This window comes from Gymnogyps californianus, chromosome 7 (genome assembly GCF_018139145.2).
Source record: "Gymnogyps californianus isolate 813 chromosome 7, ASM1813914v2, whole genome shotgun sequence".
Lineage (NCBI taxonomy): Eukaryota > Metazoa > Chordata > Aves > Accipitriformes > Cathartidae > Gymnogyps > Gymnogyps californianus.
In genome coordinates this window covers 32,778,433-32,797,396 of record NC_059477.1, presented here as the reverse complement: position 1 = coordinate 32,797,396, position 18,964 = coordinate 32,778,433, and the positions used below count along the sequence as shown (strand labels likewise).

The 18,964-nt window shown below is 40.4% G+C and overlaps 1 protein-coding gene across 5 annotated transcripts in view; it reads right to left on the bottom strand.

Moving 5' to 3' along the window:
- KALRN (kalirin RhoGEF kinase) overlaps positions 1 to 18,964 on the bottom strand; it is a 523,968-nt gene that overhangs the window by 127,549 nt on the left and 377,455 nt on the right. For all 5 annotated transcript variants that reach the window (XM_050900356.1, XM_050900357.1, XM_050900358.1 and 2 more), the window contains exons 30-34: positions 18,002 to 18,113; positions 15,999 to 16,189; positions 15,477 to 15,578; positions 14,628 to 14,770; positions 13,152 to 13,254 (exon numbers count right to left, since the gene is read on the bottom strand). In XM_050900356.1, coding sequence (XP_050756313.1) covers positions 13,152 to 13,254; positions 14,628 to 14,770; positions 15,477 to 15,578; positions 15,999 to 16,189; positions 18,002 to 18,113 — 651 coding nt within the window. The remainder of the gene's footprint in view (positions 1 to 13,151; positions 13,255 to 14,627; positions 14,771 to 15,476; positions 15,579 to 15,998; positions 16,190 to 18,001; positions 18,114 to 18,964) is intronic.

Sequence of the window (18,964 nt, the reverse complement as noted above, 5' to 3'; positions counted from 1 at the left end):
CCTCCCTCTATTGCCTCCCAGTCCAGTATCTATGTTCTTGTGATGCTTCGTGGTCCTCCATGTTCACGGCTGTACTTGACCAGGCAACACACAAAGACTGAGGTAGATGCGGCCTTGCTCAAAGGCCACTGTCTGCTCCCTTTTGCCCATAATCAGGCATTGCACCTTTTACGAGGCCATGCCATAAAGGCCTCTTCCACAATGAGAATGTGTGAATGGGTTTTATATACAGGTTTGGATGGAGAAATGGTTACCAGCAGACAGCAAGCAGAAGAGAGGAAAAGTATAAGCTGAGATGGTAGGTTGTGAAATTTTCCCAAGAACTGATCAGCTCTGCAGACAAACAGTCTTGCTGAATCCTCAGGAACTGATAAATTCAGCACACCAAGAGTCAGCCAAATCTGGACAAGGCCACCAGCACACACTAGCATCAACAACTGGTTGCATAACTCAGACTAGATCCAAGAAGGCAATGGCTGCTGCATGCGAATATACATATACACTTGATGAAAGAAAGGACCCCTGAACAGAATTTCTGAACGCCTGCCTAAGAGCTACTGCACACCAGTACAACCCTCCACTCCTGAATAAAAGGCATTCTTATAAATATTGCTTGTGATATGTGTTTTCCTGACTTGATCCCCTATATGAAGAAAAAGGGAATTTGCAACTGTTTCCCTTTGTTCCCCTCCTTCACACACAGTTTTGTTTCCAATATCAAACCTCTTGCTAATATTAACTTTGAATTTGGATGATCTCCAATGTCCTCTAATGTCCTTGATCAATGAACTTAACAGTGTTGCTCAAAGACCTGTTCTTAATACTAATTTCTGATCTCACTTAAACTTTTCTTCCTTTCTAGACAGTTATTCTGTGTTATCCCTATATGCCCTTTATAGCTGGAACCATGTCATTCCAAGGTTTTCTAAGTTTCTTGAACAAACCTGGCACTTTACAGCTAATAAGCATAAACCACACAAAAATGATGAATTTTAAAAGGAAAAAAAAAATCTATGCCAACAAGAAAACATATTGTTCCTCCAGAGGGATATATTTAATATTGTACAGCCAAATCAAACAAACATGCTGTAATCACCAGAATGAAACCTCAGAAACAACTCAAAACAGCACAGGATAAATAAATATGAACTCAAGTTCTTTGAAGAACAGGAGGAGAATGATCAGGTTTAGATGAGGAACAGCTTCTTGCTTAATGACAACATGGAAGGTAGAACTTGAGATGAAATTAAAAAAAAAAAACAAACAAAACTCTCCTTTAAAACAAGTTCTGAATCCTGCTTGCTCCGTTCTTTCTAAGCCTAGCACTTTAGATGATCTAGTACCTGGCCCAAGAATGGCTACAGAGACAACCCCAGAATACTGATGGACACTTCCTACTCTGTTCATGTCCTCATTTTGGGGGGACCATAAAATCTATCCACTTTTAATTAACCCTTTTGTCCCTTCTATCAACAGACAAATTTGCAAAAACAGCATGATGCTGAGCCACTAGTATCTATTTCATGTCTTGAGCAGGCTTGTTTACAAAGCGGTGCTCGGACCTTTCAGATCATAGGTCTCGGCAGATGCCAGTGTACTCTCATTAGATGTGACAAAGCAAGTAAGTCTGAGGGCAGCCTGAGGAATCACCTCACCAGTGTCATAGCCCAGTACTGTCATTCTATGCTGTGCAAGAAGTGCAAGAACAAAAGTGAAAAGGAATTGTTCATGAGAAGAAAGGGAAGGAATTAGTGAATAATTTACAGGTCACTGAATGTCAACTTTGATAAGCAATAATGAGGAAATGGCCTTTAATGACTTAAAGTTCAGCTTGCACTCTCATTAGCATATATTTAGAGGAAAAAGGAACTCAGCCACTTGATCTCTTAATATATGTATTTTTGTCTAACCTTTACAGACGGAATCTTGCTGGAAAAAAAATACTGGTTTTGACTAATATGAATCAATTTTAACTGTTTCCCATTCAGTCAAAGATCAATTCAGATCTAGAAGCTCCTCTGCCATTTGAAGTCCAACTCAGTTTCTAATGTAACATAAATGGCAACAAATCTTTGACATGTGATTCTTTAAAAATCACAGCACTTTTATAAAAGTCAAACAACAGCTGGTCTCTCTTTAGAGCTGAAAAACAGAATATCCTTTAATTCTGCTGTGCAGATCAATAATTTATTTGAATCCTTCTACTTCAAAATCACTCGGGTTGATGATGTCTTTGAAAGAAAGATAGGGATTTTACTGCACTTCCTTCCTTCTTATTCTGTTTTGATTGCATCAAACTGATTCACTTAAACATCCTCATAACTTAAACATCCTCTTTCTTCGCAGCAGGCATCAAAACATCTTTCTTTGTTTGATAATATAGATTTATTGATATGGAGCATGATTTATTTCCTGTCATTTAACGCTGTAGTGCAGTCCACTGCTGAGTTTCAACCATCTTTACAAGGGCAGCATTCTGCACCTTATTCCTGTACACTTTAAAGTTACAGCCATCCCATTTAAGCAGGATCACATGTTCTTCAGAAATGTCTTGTGATTGAGAGATACCACATTTGCAGGGAATTTAGGATACTCGTTGTATCAACTAAGATGACCTTTAGCTGTGTGCCTTGCACCTGTAAGGGGAATGTGTTCATCAGCACATTAGTATAGAATCTGATTTTCACACTGCTTGCAGGAATAGAAAGGAGATATCAAGTGGGCTGCTACAGAAATTACATTTAAATACTTTCACATGAATGTGTTGACCCTTGATATTCATAGCTACAATGTCCTCAGGAGAGCTTCAGCCTGAAGGAGTTCCATACACTTGTTTTATCAGAGGGACTTGACTTATATTTTCAAATGCTACTGATTTACTTATTTTCCACTAAAAGATGCATTAGATTGAAATGATCTAAGAATAAGACTGAAAGCATACTGAATGCTGATCCTTATTTCCTAAATGAAAAAAAAAAATCTATGAAAATCGATAACAAAATGTTCTTTATGAAATGGATAGCAACAGAAATGAAAAATGTACAAAAGAATGCACTTTATAAAAGAAGTGGTGCATAGTTGATCTGCCCTGGGTGTAACTGCCAGTTATGCATGGAGGAAAATGTTGAAAAGAAATGTTTGAAGAATCTCTTTCCCTAGAACTGCACTTTCAGGGACTTTCAGTTGGATCTCTTCTCAGCATCTGATCACCCAAATGAATCTGAATTCATATCTGCAGTTATTTATAGCTGCAAATAAAAAACTGGGAGAGAGGTTAAGAAAAAATCTGCTGCTTCTGCACTGGTCTGGAAATACACCTGTGAGTGCTGACCAGTTACCCTTCACAGACTACCAGAGGAATGGCTTTCCTTTGGGGACAGAATTATGCCCAAGCGTTCTGAGAGCAGAGGTCCCACTAAAGTTCAATAGCACTTTCAGAAATCCCAGCTGAGATATTTAAGATGCATGGCAAATTTCATGCATGCCTTTTATGAAGCTATTTCCCGGGAATATTACCCAATGAACAATATGATTTCTATTTCCGTGGACACTACAGATATTCCACATTTCCAGATATTCATTCATTTTTGTCCATGAAATGAAACCACAGGCTGATCCACAGTCAACAAACTCTCCACAGTCAACAAACTCTCCATAGGCAGCTTGTGGCTTTTTTTTTTTTCTTTCAGAGTGTATTAGGCACATTAGAAACAATTACATTGGGATTAAAACTTTTTTGATATCATATAATTAAAAATCTGACACTATTCATACTACTTTAAATGTCCTTTGAGGTGAGAAAGAAAGAACCCCTCACAAAGCTTGTGCCTTCTTCTTTCCTTTGTTTTGGCTTTGCTACATTTTCACAGTGATGAAGCCAGGGTTGTGTGAAACACTCAAATCTCTGGAAAATTTCTTGCTAAAATTAAACTACTGGATAAAAAAAGGGAGCCCTTGGTGAAATTCATCCACTGTCATAATCTCTTCCGTAGCTGCAGGGGGAATTGTCCAGCCATGCAGTACAATAAGAAAGGGATAAGGCTCCACTACATGGTTAGGACTTTCTCTAAAGTTCCCTGAGCAATTACTATGAAGTTTGCAAGTGCTTCCAACGAGTGTCATATTTTAAAAACAGCTGCTCATGTTTTACTTTGTTTTTCAAAAGAACACATACCCCTTTTCTGAGAAAGGTCTCTGAAACAAGACAGCCTGTCTTTAGTGCTATCTCCACTCACAGCTGCAACAAATACTGCTGGCAACAACAGAAAGCAAACGTCCCTACTCTCAGCAGCACTTGCACCCTTGACAGGTCACTTCTCAGAGATAAACCTCTTGATCATCTACTTGTTACATTTAGAAATGGGTGCCGGAAAAGACAGACAACACGTAATTCAAGCCAGGATTAAACCTGGCTGAAAATCAAGGTTGGTAAGAATTACTTTTTCCCTTGTTTTGAAATCTGGTTCCAATCCAGGGAAGACTGAAGTCCATTTTTTCAGAGGAAAAAAGGGCCAAAGGCCCAGAATTGTCCTGGGAGATTTGTGTTGTAGGCAGTGCCGGTATTAATACCTGTGCTGAGGAGCTGGAGATCCTGTGCTACATGCATTATAAATCCAAAAAAAGAGCTGTCGACTGACTCTGCTTGTAGATGACAGGTGGGTAAACTCCTGTAAAGCTACAAGTCATAGTGACCAGTGTACAGACAAAAAAAGGCGATGTGAGACCTATCATCCAAGTCCCCAAAACAGAGATCAAGTTATACCAGGGCAGAGCATAGGCCTAGCACTGACTGTCTGAGCAAGGGACGGTTTTAACTATTTAGATCACATCTGGGGTTCAGAGTTTTCTTTGAGTGCCCATGCAACTTTGCACAATGAGTCAGATAAGGTGTGTGTAGCACTTCACTCCTGGGATGACCTCATTTGGAAATCTAAAGATGTAATTTAAACCTTGTCTGTTTGAATGTGTTATATTTCACTCCAAGAGCCTCAAGTTTTTTTTCCAAAAGACTGAAAAATCTTGAATGGAGACAGGCAAGTACAGCCCTGCAATTCAAAAGTTGGAACATTTCATGGTGCTGGCAGTGCTGCATTCCTGGTAAGAAATACAGGAAGCAAAGGGAAAGTCCTTACTTATACTTAGGAAAGGGAGCGGGGCAGGGGGGCGGAAGTGCCACAATAACATTACTGAGCACGAATTATTAGAAAGGCAAGTTCACGTCAAAGGCGGCATTGACAGCAGAGATAAAACAGAGATAAAAAATTTTATCAGCTCCAAGTGTCACTTCAATGACTTCAGTTTCAGGGAACCGTTCACAGTAAAAAAAAAGACACGTATACTTGTATAGTTTTCCCAGGGAAGAGCTGAGGGGGTTACAGGGGTCCTAGCCAAGATTCAGAGCAAGAATTGAGAGGCAGTATCCCAAAGCCTAAGGAAATTTTAAGAAACTACCATTAGAGAGAGAGAGATGTCAGCTCCTGGCTGAACAATTTATTTCCTTGATAAGATAAACATTTTGCTGCTACATGACAGTATCTTGAAAAGAGTTAACAACCTATAGCTAGTGAGCGCTCAAGAAGGCCAATTAAAGTGCCAAAATGTTTTATGTCAGGTTTTCCTCTGCTAGCTATCATGTTCTCTCTTTTCCACAGGTGAGGGCAGTAAGAACTCAGTGTGACAACTGCATTAATGCTAGGCAGCATCCAAGCAGTAGAAATACATCCTCTGCGGTCATAACTCACTCCTCTTTTTCTTTATCATATCTTCACAGGAAAAATTCACTTAACAGTCAGCAGTCATTTTCTATTACATAAATTTAATTTTACTTGTGGTACCATAATTCATCAGTCACTAAAACGGAGCAGTGCTCCAGACAGTACCCTACTGAATTCTGGCACATCACTTGCACAGGATCAGTGAAGAGTAACCACAACAATACTTACATAAATGAGACCAAATCAATCCCTTCCTTTGCCCTTTAGAAACTCACAGTTGTTAAATCTAATCTAATTCAGTGAGAGTAAAATATATAGGTTGGAAGAAGAAATCTCTTCAAGTCAATGCCCAGCCTCACCTGGCAGACAACTCTAAATGCATCACCTTTCACAGGGCTCCAGAAAACAGGAATATTTCTAAAGAAATACTCCAGATTCTGTATTTAAGTGACTACCTGCTTTACCACCCCTTCCATATTCCCATGATCATGCTCTCCCTTAGCTCTGCCATAGTCAGAGTTTATATCATACTTTCCAACTTCCTTCACGTCAGCTACAATCTATAGCAGCCCTTAACCACTGGCAGACTGACTTTCCACTGATGGGTGTTTTCTATTCAGTTCGGTCCCACTGCTCAAGTACTGCATAGACTCCAGTCCATAGTGATACATTTTGACCATACACAAGCAGTGCTGGGGGTCAACAGCTCTTGTCTCTTGAAATTCCTCCAGTGCTGCAGTAGAAATATGCCTCTTGCACATGACTCAATATAGAACTCACTGGCAGAGATGGAAAAGGCCAAAACTCAGATCATGGGATGCACACGTTGTGCCACAATAATGCCAGAGGGATAGAGGGCTTGGATCACTAGCTGCATAAATATTTTGTAAGAGCCTAGAGACTATTTAAAAAACCGTAGTACCAGGGGTTCAAAGGAAAAAAATGCTTCAGAAAAGTAAAGTATATGACTGAAAGCTACAGAATACTTTAATAGCATTGAAGAGACACAATAGCATTGAAGAGAAACAGAGATCTGCTATATAGTTTTTAGTTCTGCTTGGTATATCAGTTCCCTTGCTGAGAAACTAAGTAGAAATTAAATTGTCAGCTCAGTCTTAGCGAGAGTGCTCTTGTTAGCAGAATTAATGTATGCATTTGCCTTATGGTATTGTTTTTAGTTTCTCCATGCCTTTAATTCCCTCCCTGAAAATGGGGATCTCTCTCATTTTTATCACAGGTCTGCATTTTCTGTATTTGACAAAGTAATGTTTCATCTTGACATCAATTTTTTAAAATGTTTTTTCCTTCTGTTGATGTTCTTATTTCAAGGGGATTTTCATTGAAAGATTATTATTATTTCATTATTTTGTAGCAAATATTTTCATTTCTTTAACTGAGCTTTTCCAAGTCGTTCCACCTTTGAGAGGAGCCTTAGGCTTGCTGCTGATTCCAGCTCAGTCTGAGAGCACAGAAGAGAAGAATGTTATTACTACCAAAACCAGAGACATCTCTGGTGGGATCAGCTTTATGATCCAGGGAGAGCTGATGTGCAATGCTGGTAGTAGCAAGGATCATGGTCCCAGTGCTAGTGTGCTCCAAGGGGCTCGTTCCACTTTCAAGTGGCTAGAGAGCTGAACTTGTGTGTAAATACGAATTTGCAACTAGACCCTACTCTGAAGTGCCTATGCCTTCATGTCAACACAAACCACACAGAAACCCACCTTTTATTTGCAGGATCCATGTCCTGTGACAGGGAGAGCAGGGTATGCACTGTGCTGGGCTGTTAGGTCAGCTTTACGCTAGTGTGAGGGAGAAGACTTTTTCCCCAGTGACATTTAGGGAACAATGCCAGCCATCAGCAACCAGGAGCTCCCTACTTGCTGTAGTCAGGTTTCCAACTCCCACTGCTGGAAGCAAGTGGCTGAACTCCCGCTGATGGGATCAACAGTTTCAGAGAAGGGAGTATTTGTGAACTTCCTGCTCACCTTAACATACTTCATTTCTTTATAAGCTGCCCAGTCAGAGTGGGATCTTTGGCTTTTCAACTTTAGTTTTAGGCACTTTAATTTCAATACTTAATTTCCAGATTAATTTATGCTGGGAAGAAGTGATTGACCACTTTGTATTGTACATGTTGATGGTGGCATCTAATGAACATAGTAATTTTCCTTATGTCCTCCTTGTGAGGTACGTAACAGATCAAGTTTCCCTTACTATTGAATGAGTTGGCATTTCCATTTGGTAATGGTTTTTTTTAATCAGCACATATTAACACTAGGCAATAGTTCAAGGAAATACTACCTATTTAGAAAAACATGCAGCATGTTGGTGCACAACTTTATGGAGTTCAAACCCAAAATAATTAGTAGCCTCAAGGAAGAAAGTGGGGGATCAAGGCACTCCTCATATCTGTGTTACTTGGAAAGGAAACTTCCAAGTTTCCTCCTGAGAGTTCATCCTAACAAAGAATCTGAAGCAGTACTTCCTGCATCAGTTCCTAACTTCTGCTTCAGTAACCATATCACAGGGAGAAAGCTATTTTACCTTGATTAGAAGCCTTTCAAGAAAAGAGGATCCACCCCTAGGTGGCTTGTTCCAACAAGCCTTAATTCTAAAATCTCCCCTCTTACATCAATTATCTTCAATTAGAAAAATAATTATTCCCAGATTTTATATAACACCACCGATGTGGGAGAGGTCAAGATCTCAGTCTCATGACTGCTGAAAGATGAGCTGAGTCCAGTATCTAATGGAAAAGATAAAAGTATATTGTGTATATTTATTTTTAGAGAGTAAAAACTTTTCAGTTCACATTTCAGAGCTTTTTTCCACATCCAAAAACAACAGGAGGAAATGAGAACTGCTCTCCTCAGCATTCTGCAAAGGCCAACAACAAAAAAAAAAAGCCATTAGAAGATGGACCAGTATCGCCAGAAACAGCTGTTTTACAAGCTAATAGATCAACGGGCTTAACAAATGAGAATGCCCTGCATGCTAGCATTTTCTTTATGCAATTCCCCACTGCTTTGAATCCAAATATAAAGACTGAAATCCTGTCTGCTGTGAATTGAATAGGGCAAGGATTTCTCCCTAAGGAGAGGTTTTTAGATAGCATGCTGAAGAGGGCTTACTGTATAGAACAAAAGCCATCTAGTTTGCCTTTTGGAAAAAGAAGAAGAAATTTTGCATAGTAGGTTACCTAGGACCTGACGTGGATGCTCAATGGGAATTACACTTACTGTAATAGTATTCATTATCTATTGATTCTTTGGCACTGAGTCCGGTTCATGAACCCACTGTTCCCCCTCTATATAATACTTATATAACACCAAATGACAATCCAAATAATTCTTTTCCTGTGTATGAAATATTTTAGATTATAGATTGCATATAGAAAAAGTCATAGATTGCAAATGGAAAAATAAACATTTTGTATGTTCTCTCTTTCTTTCCTTTTACAAAGGTGCAGACCTACAGACCTTACTTGAAGTCTGTGTTTCTACTATATAGTATTTAATGAACATGAAATGTTTGAGCCCAGGGATAACTGCTTTATATATTTTTGAGAGAGAAAAATCCAAGAAAATTAAAGATATTAAGGACTAAGATCCGGATTTAAGAAGCTACTTAAACAGGTATTTAATTTAAAAGACAGGAGTAATCTCTCTCTTGCTCTTTTTTTTTTTTAAACCAGAGTTGGGCTTTTTTTTTTTTTTTTTAATCTGAAGAGTCTCATATAATCGCCTGACCAATGCCTGCAGCCAGGAAAGCCTGAATATTTAAAGACTTAGTAACACTTCTGGAGTCAGGCATACAATTAAGAATATTTTCAAAGCAGAGTCTGCTACCATAATGATTGCTGTGAATTTCCTTCAATATACAAAAACAGCTCTGAATTTGGGTCTGTATCCTGTGCTGGGACAACACAGGACAATACTATAATTAATATACAAATGTAATGTTTGCAAGAATTCCTGTCTTCCCCCTAAATTCCTAATCCAAACAAACAAACAAACAAACAAAGACAAATGCAATGTGCCATCAAATGTAATTTGTGATGGCATCCAACATGTGAGTGACAGAGCAGAACTAGGACTCAGCTCTTCTGGCCCCCAGTCAAGTGCTCTATCCTCTGCACCAAACGATCCCCCTGATAAATGTTATGGCTAGGTTCAACTGTCTTGAGAGAAAGCAAAATCCTTGCTGAATTTACAGTAATGTTATCTCATTCCCACTTAATAACAAAAAGCCTTCTGCCTTTTTAGGAGTTTGAAATGCAAAGGTAAAGCTTTGCTCTAGGGCTGCACCATGATGAGAGAGGAGACAGAAATTGCTACTTACAACCCAGAAGGAGTCGGCACACAAATAGGTTGAAAGAAATACATATGACTTGAGGCACAAGGAGTGTTATTAAGGAGAAGTGCTACTTGAAATTGGGAATCTTTGAGAGGTTGTGGTTTTCTTTGTCTAAAATATTGTTTGGCATTCTTGTCTGAACATTCAACCAATGTGTTAGGTAATCCTCGGGCATAATAGCAAGATTTGGGGAAAGGACAAAGTGTGTCAGCTAAATCTTTGAATTCTTTTGCCTTCAGAGAGTAATATCAACTCTTAAATGTTACTTGAGAATTGTTTCTGGCACTGAGTTAATCCATAGAGGGTCCCAGCGCAGGATTAATTTGCTGTCATCCTGGCACACTGCTAGCACTGCAAAGCTCTTTGCATGTGTTTGTAAATGAGGCTGCTATGAACAGCCAGAGTTTTTAAAGGTAGGAGCTCTTTCTCCAGGCTCCTCTGGATGGAGCTCTCACTGGGGCACACAGAGAGGTCACCCACAGAGGCTACAGCTGTGAGAAAACTCAGAGCCTGAATCTGAACTCCTGGGAATAACTCTGCTGACTACCCTGGAGTTAAATAGGCAGGGAAACAACTATTTGCTGAACCCATTACCTGTTGGTGCTGTTATCAGTACCACACAACTTAATTATAGCATGTGTGTTACAGTGTTTACCAAGCACTACCAACTGTGCCAAGAAACCTTAACTAAAGAGCATGATATGGTACAGTCTTCCAGTGCTGATAACTCAGTACCAGTCTATGTGAGAAGATAAACCTTCCCAGTCCAATGAGATTCATTCAGACCATCCTAGAAGATAAGCTCAACTACACACTGGAGGAAAAAAATCCCATTTTAAAGTTGGAGAGTAAAATAACTTGGAATGACAGTGAAGTTCCCATGTGGTAAACCATCACCACTAGGAGTGTTGTGTCTTGGGTCCTTGTACAGCTTTGGGATCTGCTAACACAGAGTCCCCTCACAGCAGATGCTAACGCGTGCTAAGGGCTTTGTGCAAGCAGCATAAGAACTGATGTTTGAACTGAGACTGAGCACAGGTGTGCCTCCATGCCACTTCAACAGGAAGTGAGACAACTCAGCTCCATCTGTCATTAATTTGGGTAACATTGTGTGGAAAAACTGAGATAGAACTATAAAGTGACACAGGGAGTTCATTTTCCTTGGAGCAAAGACACAGTAATGCAGCACTCGGGGCTAAATTCTCTGCAGTATTCTGGCATTAGCATCAGTGACAATAAGGAAACTGTTCAGCAGGAACTGCCTCTCTATCTAAGGATGATAAACTAGTTTCCTAGATTCAACAAAGCACATACAAGTATATTTAAGCTTTAGCTGTACACTGGAATTTGTTTCTATTCATTAAATGTATATAAGGACACACAAACACACAGTTAACCTTAAGTCAGCAAGTGAACCTACCCTCCTTAAAAAAAGTGAAAAACTATGACACAACCCTAGAACTGATTTAGCCTTTCCCCAGTGGTAACAAATTTTGCCCTGTATGACCTGGTGCTCAATTTATCTCATACACATTTGCCATTCAGTTCAAACAAGGTTTTGGATAGCAATTCCTATAACTCTTTCCAGTCTTGCATCCTTAAACCAACTGTTGCCATGATGAGCTGTCTTTCAGGGTACAGCCTGATAGTTTCCTGTGCTGTTGGCGCTATAGATCTTGTATGCAGCTACAGCATGCAATATGGAGCATCTTACCTAGACCTTGCCCGTCTACCATAATTCATGCAACTGAGTCAATGGGCTGGGAGCAAACGAGCAAAGCTTATGTGAATGCTTAAAATTAATCATGAGCTCAAGTACTCTACTAAGTCAGGACCTTTCTCAGGAATGATAAATGTGAAAAACATGGAAAAGCAGGGCAAGTCCATGTGGATTGAAGACATAAGATGACAATTCTTCGACATCGGGCAAAGCATTTGCATACATTACAGTGGCCTTTGGATTGTGAGGATTAGTACTTTTCTAATGCACATTATTGGTCAAAAAAGCAAAAGCATGGGAACATGCCTTTAAGATAAATACAACAGGTGGTCTTACAAAGGTAATTTATTTGCAATTAACTCCTATTTCTGAGTCCAGCTTTCAAAATAACGTCTTCAGTGAACCTTACTTGTGAACTTTACAACCATAAACTTGAACTCTGATTTTGTGAAGACACCCTTCTACCTTGCTTGTGTAAGTGGCAGCATAATTAAAGCCTTGACAAACAGATAAATCCATAATGGTACTGCAGAATTCATCCTTTTGCAAGTTACACATGATTTCAAACCAACACATGAAGAGAATATGGACATTCTCTCAGTGGATATGACAAACCCCATCAGCGTAGCTAAGGTAAATTATTACTAACAGCCCATTTACCCCTACCACCAACTGCTAATTCAGCGGAAGACCGCAGTTGGAGGTATCAGGGTGACAAATTCAAGTCAGGCATCCTAGTGGAGTTGGGAATCTGGACTCAGATCATCTGATAAGTAAAATGACAAGTACGTACGTGCCGACAGTGTGCAGCATTCCAACAGAATCTAGTGCGTCTCGGGGCCATCCATATGCTCCACCATATGTCCGTGAGGAGAGGGGTCCAGAATCACAGTCTCTGGAAAGGGTAGGTCTCCCAGGCTCTCAAGATACCAGCCAGGATCCCAATTTTGCTGTATTAATTGGTGTGTAAGCACCTGTATTCCCTCCAACAAACTACTGATTTTAGCTCAGAGGGCAAATATGGCACATAACCAACTGTTTGCTGATTCAGAAGCTGGCTCCCACAGGGCAAGTTCTACTATGGAATAAAAGGTTGCTGTGGGCTGTGTTTCTTCAGAGCCAATTCAACCTCTGTGTATTAACCACAAAGAAGCTGCAGCAACAGAGAGATTACCATGTAAAACAGCAGTACTGACGAGCACCTAGAAGCAGACTGCATTTTAATAGCCTAGCATAGGGGAATACAAGTTTCGACTCACTCAGGAGAAGACAGGTTGCTTTATTTTGCCTTCTATTCTGCTCTTCACTTACATTTTTCTGGGGGCGATTAGCTGCAGTGTATTTTCACATTTCAGTCCTACCTTATCACTGTCCACTGTGTTCTGTGATGTCCTGGATGCAATGGAAATGGTGTCAGGTTGACTGCTGCCATCTCCTTGGCTGTCTGCATCATCTACTCCATCTCTGCAAAAGACATAATAGGGAAACAACGATGCTTACTTACACACCACCTTGGTATGTGCACAACTTTATAGGTGGATTTGAGAAGTGCCAAGTCAGCGTGCCAGAGTTGGCTTTGTGCTAAAATTACCTCACCGATGCAGCCCACGTTGCTATGTAGCTTGCAATTTAAAATGATGTCACCCTCAGCCATAGGGTTGGGATTAGCACATAATCACAACGTTTGTTGCTGGAAACAGGATGGCCATTGCCTGCATATTTACAGCATAGAAGACTCTGGTGTTCAGAAATAGCTCTGTAATGAGGGTGTCAGGCAGAAATTTTCCTTCAATTAGATTTCTGCCTTAACCAAAACCATTCAAGCCCAGGCTACACGTGACGCTGAAGGAAGGGGTATTTCTCTTGTCTAACAGCAACCACATCTTCAGGAATTTAATACTAAGCCATAAAAATGATATCCAAACAAACATAAAGACAGTGTAGAGCTCTACAAGTCTACCTCTATGAGTCTTCTAACAGAAGGTATTTTCTTCCCATTTGCTGTATAGATATAATTCTCCTAAATTTTTCCCGGTCTTTCAAAATAAACATTTAAATAATACAAAGTACATATTTAAGGAGAAAGAAAAATAAAATTAAGATCCCCGTTCTGTACTAGAAAAGTCTTGTATTGGTGCATGTCCCCAGGAAGAAATGTCTGGTTCTCTGCCTTGCTACAGGTCTCCGGGGTGACCTTTGTAACTCATGCTTTGGATGCCTCTAATACAGCCTGAAGTAAGAGAGTGATAAAACTTGATGAGGAAATGGATATGCTCAAATTACAGGTGGCTTTTGGGAATGACAGCATGACAGCAAAAGAACAACTCCTTTTTGATAATTTCTATTTAATCCAGGATTCAAAGAAGTTGACAAAAAAATTTAGTATTACTTCGCAGGCTGAAATGAGTTTGTATTTGATGATGAAACACAGATTCTCCACTGTAGTAATATATTGTCATGACCAGCTGTGATTTTCATTGTCAAACAATTCAAAATGCCAAACAGGGGAAAAAAAAAAAAATCTGTTAATACTCAAATGTGAAGAAGTAAATTCTACTTTGGGAAAGAAACATAACCTTGAACTCTGAAGAATTTTTACTGTTCATTTCTCTCTTATACTTTAGAGTACTAAAATAAAAGACCTTTGTATGTATATCATAGAAAAGCTTTCTAGCTACTTTTGCCAAGACAATATATAAAAAGCAAGGATGATGAAAACTGCTTTTGACTATAGTAAGAAAAAGTAAGCGAATCCAGTAAAAAGCCCACAGACACTACACTGCTGTTGGTCAAGAAAAAGCTAGTGATTTCACGTTGTATGGAATGACTGAGGTTACCTTCTACTGTTGTTTCGCTGCTTTGCTGGTGTCTTGGGGAGCTGAATTGGCTCTTTCAGAGCTCCTTTCAGATGGATAATCCTTTCTTGAATGACTTCCCGGATATTTTTGATCCATTCCTGTTTTGTTTCAATACTGGATGCCTAAAGTTCCACAAGGCAGAAAGACAGACACTTTATCATATTCCCAGCATGTCACCTCCTATGTAGAAGAATCGTGGTTGGCTGATGAAAATGCATGATTAACTGTTTCTCCTCTCTGCTGTACTGTTTTAGCTGCTGGAGTACCTGGTAACCCCAGGAGAACTGAGGGTATTTTTACCAGACCTACTTGGCAAGCAATAACAAAGCAGCTAAGCTCTGGATAAATATATTTAGTGCTAGCAATACAGCATGCTCTGTAGAGCAGAAATAGGTTATCAGTGCACAGCTGGGATTTCCTCAGACAAAATAACTATAACATGAATTCTTGGTTAGAAGCTCACTTGACAGAAATGGCTGTCAGCTCTGGAGGTTTGAGGAACAGGTTGATTGTCGATAAGCCCAGTGGCAAAGGACTAAGAGAATTACACCTCCCATCCAAACACCCTGAGACATGCCCTGTGTCAGTGTGCAGCTACTCAACCCAGGCTGCAAGAGGAGATGCAATTTCAGCAAGGCTGCACAACTGCACTGTCTTGAGTCATACTGAGGCCTTACAGCTGAATTGCTCTTGATGCAGGCACGACCCCGCTGACAGACATGGAAGCCATGCGAATACAAGGAGGGAAGAAACTGACCTTTCATTTAGTGCTCCCAAGGCCTGAACTAGCAGCTCTAAAGGCAAAGAAAACAAGCAGAAAAGACTTACTTTCAGCACTGTTTTATTGTCTGAGGATGGTGTTCGTCCAGACCACAAAGCAAATTTACAGGGATCTCCTTCAACATGTTCAGTCACTCCCAGTTCTGAGGTCTAGTGTGGAGGAGAGATGATGAGAGATTTCATATATGTGAAGCCTCATGAGTCCAGAAAACTTTACAGTTGTAGGGAGAAGTGGGGAGGCAGGGATAGATAGGGGAGTGAGATCTTGTCTCTGCTTTGCTACACACAGGTAACAGAAACAGAAAACCAGCAGGGGATGGCTGGAGAGTGAATTGCTTGAGTGATACTCCTTGCATTTCCCACCCACCCTTCACATCTCACTATCTTAAACCTCTCCAGACTCACTGTGAGCTTGGCTTCCAGGTGAGCCCCACAGGGCCCAGAGCCAGCCCTTCCAGGTGGCATGAGTATCCCCAACTCAGCATGGGGACATGTGAGCCATCCCCCAAACTCCACCTCTACCTACAAGAAACACAACATCCAGAATATTTTCTTTGCAGCCACACCTACCAGTAACTTGTTCTTGTAAACATATTTTGTGTGTCCTGAAGAATCTTTGATCTCTTTGCTAAACACCAAAGAGATTTCAAAGAGAAACAAATGCCTCTCACGGCCTTTCCGAATGAGAGACTTGGGATCCCACACTTGGAAGGAATCCTGAAGAATCAGCTCTCCCTGGACGTCCAGGTTCTCATCAAACCCTAAAACCACAAAACACGTTGGCTTGTATTTGTTCTTGGGACCAGTAATGCCCAGAAACACCAGAGCAGTAAGGAATTGAAATAAAAGGGCCTTTCTCTTTTTTTTATGCATATTCTGAAAGGACATTAGTGGGCATCCATTGCCCCAGTGAAAATATTTTTCTTTTTTTTTTTCTTTCTGCAATGATATAATTATTTCACCAGAGGCAAATACATCATATGTGCTAAATGAGACTGCTGCTAAGTGCAGTAGTAATTACTTAAAAATAAATATTACAAAGGTTTCAGTGGCGGTTACTGTACACAGAACTGCAATGCAAGGAATCTTATGCACGTCAACGCAAATTCAGAGAAACATAACGTGCGGTGGCTGGAAATGCCCCATCATACCATGATGCCTTCAAGCATGCTAACCCAACCTTCAAGGGCTTGTGAGTCCACAGCAGTGGCACGGGGCAGCTACATCTATGAGAGCGAATTGGTATGGTGTCTGAAACAAGCTTTCCAGGGGGAGTTTCTCATCTTCCAAGCTGCATGTCAAAAACCTTCACATGGCTGAGGATCACAGGACTCCCTCCCCATAACTAAGAGGCTTGAGGGAAAAAGGGAGTCCCTAGTGCAAGGTGCCCTCCAAGCTGCTGTCTCAGCAGCTGCTCTCTCAGCTGCTTATGGGTCACACTTCTCTCCAGAGCTGGGGACTGCTCCTCCACCAGCACAACCTGCTATAGCTCATGCCAGATAGCCCTGGGAGAGCAGCAAGCAGCCCTGGTCCCTGTTCCAAATATTCAGGAATAGTTTTATTCAGAAGACAACCGTCCAAGTGCTTGTCTACCCTAACAAAGTCATCCCTGCTTCTTTATTATTGCGTGGTGCTGGTCATCTCATGGGGACAGATTATCCAGGCGTTACTTTGAGAAACCTTGCTTTTCACCAGACACCATCTGGTTAAAACCATCTTTATAGTGTTTCTACCTATGCTGGGTCAGTTTGCCCCACTGCAATTCTAATCACCTGATCTTAATGTGCTGCTTAGCTATTGGCACCATTTCCTTTTTCTTGCCTGTTTTAGTACTCTTCTTGTTTCCTGGTTCTGACCCAAGCCAGGCTGGAAATGATTTTCCCAGGCCAAGAAAATGTTTGAGAGACAATAAAGCATCTTTGTCCAGAATAAAATTTTTAAATTTTAGAAATACTCCACACGTCAAAAAGCCAATAAAAGACTTAACTTTGGGGCAATCAAAATATTTTTTTTTCTGTAATTTTGAAATACTTTTTACTGATACTTTTTTCTTTTCTTTAATCTTTGGGATAATTACACTAACATTTTGAAACACAAGCTGTTTTGACTCAGAAAACCAGAACTTTTTCTTTTGAAATGTTGAGACAGTATTTAGAAATGTTTTCATCCAATAATCGTTACGGCTGCCAGCAGCTAAACTGATACTGTTTCAGGAGGGTTTTTTTTGTTTCATTAAGTAAGAATGTTTTAACCAAATATATATATACATTTTATATGTATACATATATACACACACGTGTATGTACATATATATACGCATATAAATACACATATAAATACATATATACGCACACATAAGATATAAATAAATAAAACCCCAAAACTTCCTAGCCAGCTTTATTCTTCCAAGACTTTTGGAGAAATATCAGAAAGGAGCTAGGAAGTGCCTGAAAATTATGATCAATTAACAGCATTGCTACAGTCAACCTGTACTAACTTTCTACACAAGTTACAAGAAGGCTTCATTTATGGCCGGGTCCCTCCCCTGCCCCAGCCACCTGCCCATCTGCTACCTTCCAGCATGCTGACGTGCATTGCATCGTTGGCCTTCTTTGGGACACTGAGCATCACTTCCAGACCATCTTTGAGTTCCCCTTTGCCCTCCTCACAGCAGGTTAGCAGTTCCTAAGAAGCAATGCAGAACACCTATAAACAAACTCTGACCAACATGCTGGCTTTATCTCAGATTGGTTTTCTTGGCAAGTAGAGCACAAAGTTGCAACTGCTTCGCTAACAATGGCAGGAGAAAGCTGAACTGCATCAAAACACACTGTGGATAAAGCAAGACAACATAAGGTGCTCTTGAGTGAGACTCTGCACTCAGAGAATTTCTGGGGATTTATGCCCATGCTGCAGTCATAAGTCAGTCCAGATGTGCCAGCCGGGTTGCAGGACCCCTGCCTGATCCAGCAGTGCTGGTGAGTACTGCAGTGCAGGCAGGGCTGGCAGTGTGCTGTGCCCAGGGCAGGGAGGTCCCTTCAGGAAAGATTCACCTGAGGAGGAGACCAAAGGGGTGATGACTGCAGGGGTGTTTTAGCCTTCCCATTAGCAGGCGGTTTGTGCAGTGCAGGCTCGCTGTCCCACAGCACTCATAAGACTATGGTAAACCCTGTGTGTTGTTTCAGAAAAGTGGTACAAAGCACAGATTTGTCAACACATTGAATGTACTCAGTAAGTATCTTCCAAGTACAGCATATCACTCTTTTGGTATATATACAGGAAGCTTTAAAGAGATGCAAGTATCATATTTGGTCCTAGCTTTTCAAAGTCAGAATCTGTCTCTTCCCTTATCCCCCATGTATTTTTTCTTCTCTGGTTTACTAGGTTTGAAGTGAACAGTGGCTGGTTAAGTTAGATCTAAAATTCACCTACTCACAAGATACTGCAAAAGTCTGTAGACAATTTACAACAAACCAACTAAGGGGTTTTTTTAATGGGAAATGTTACTGTTTCACTTGGAAGTTCTTGCTTTGTAT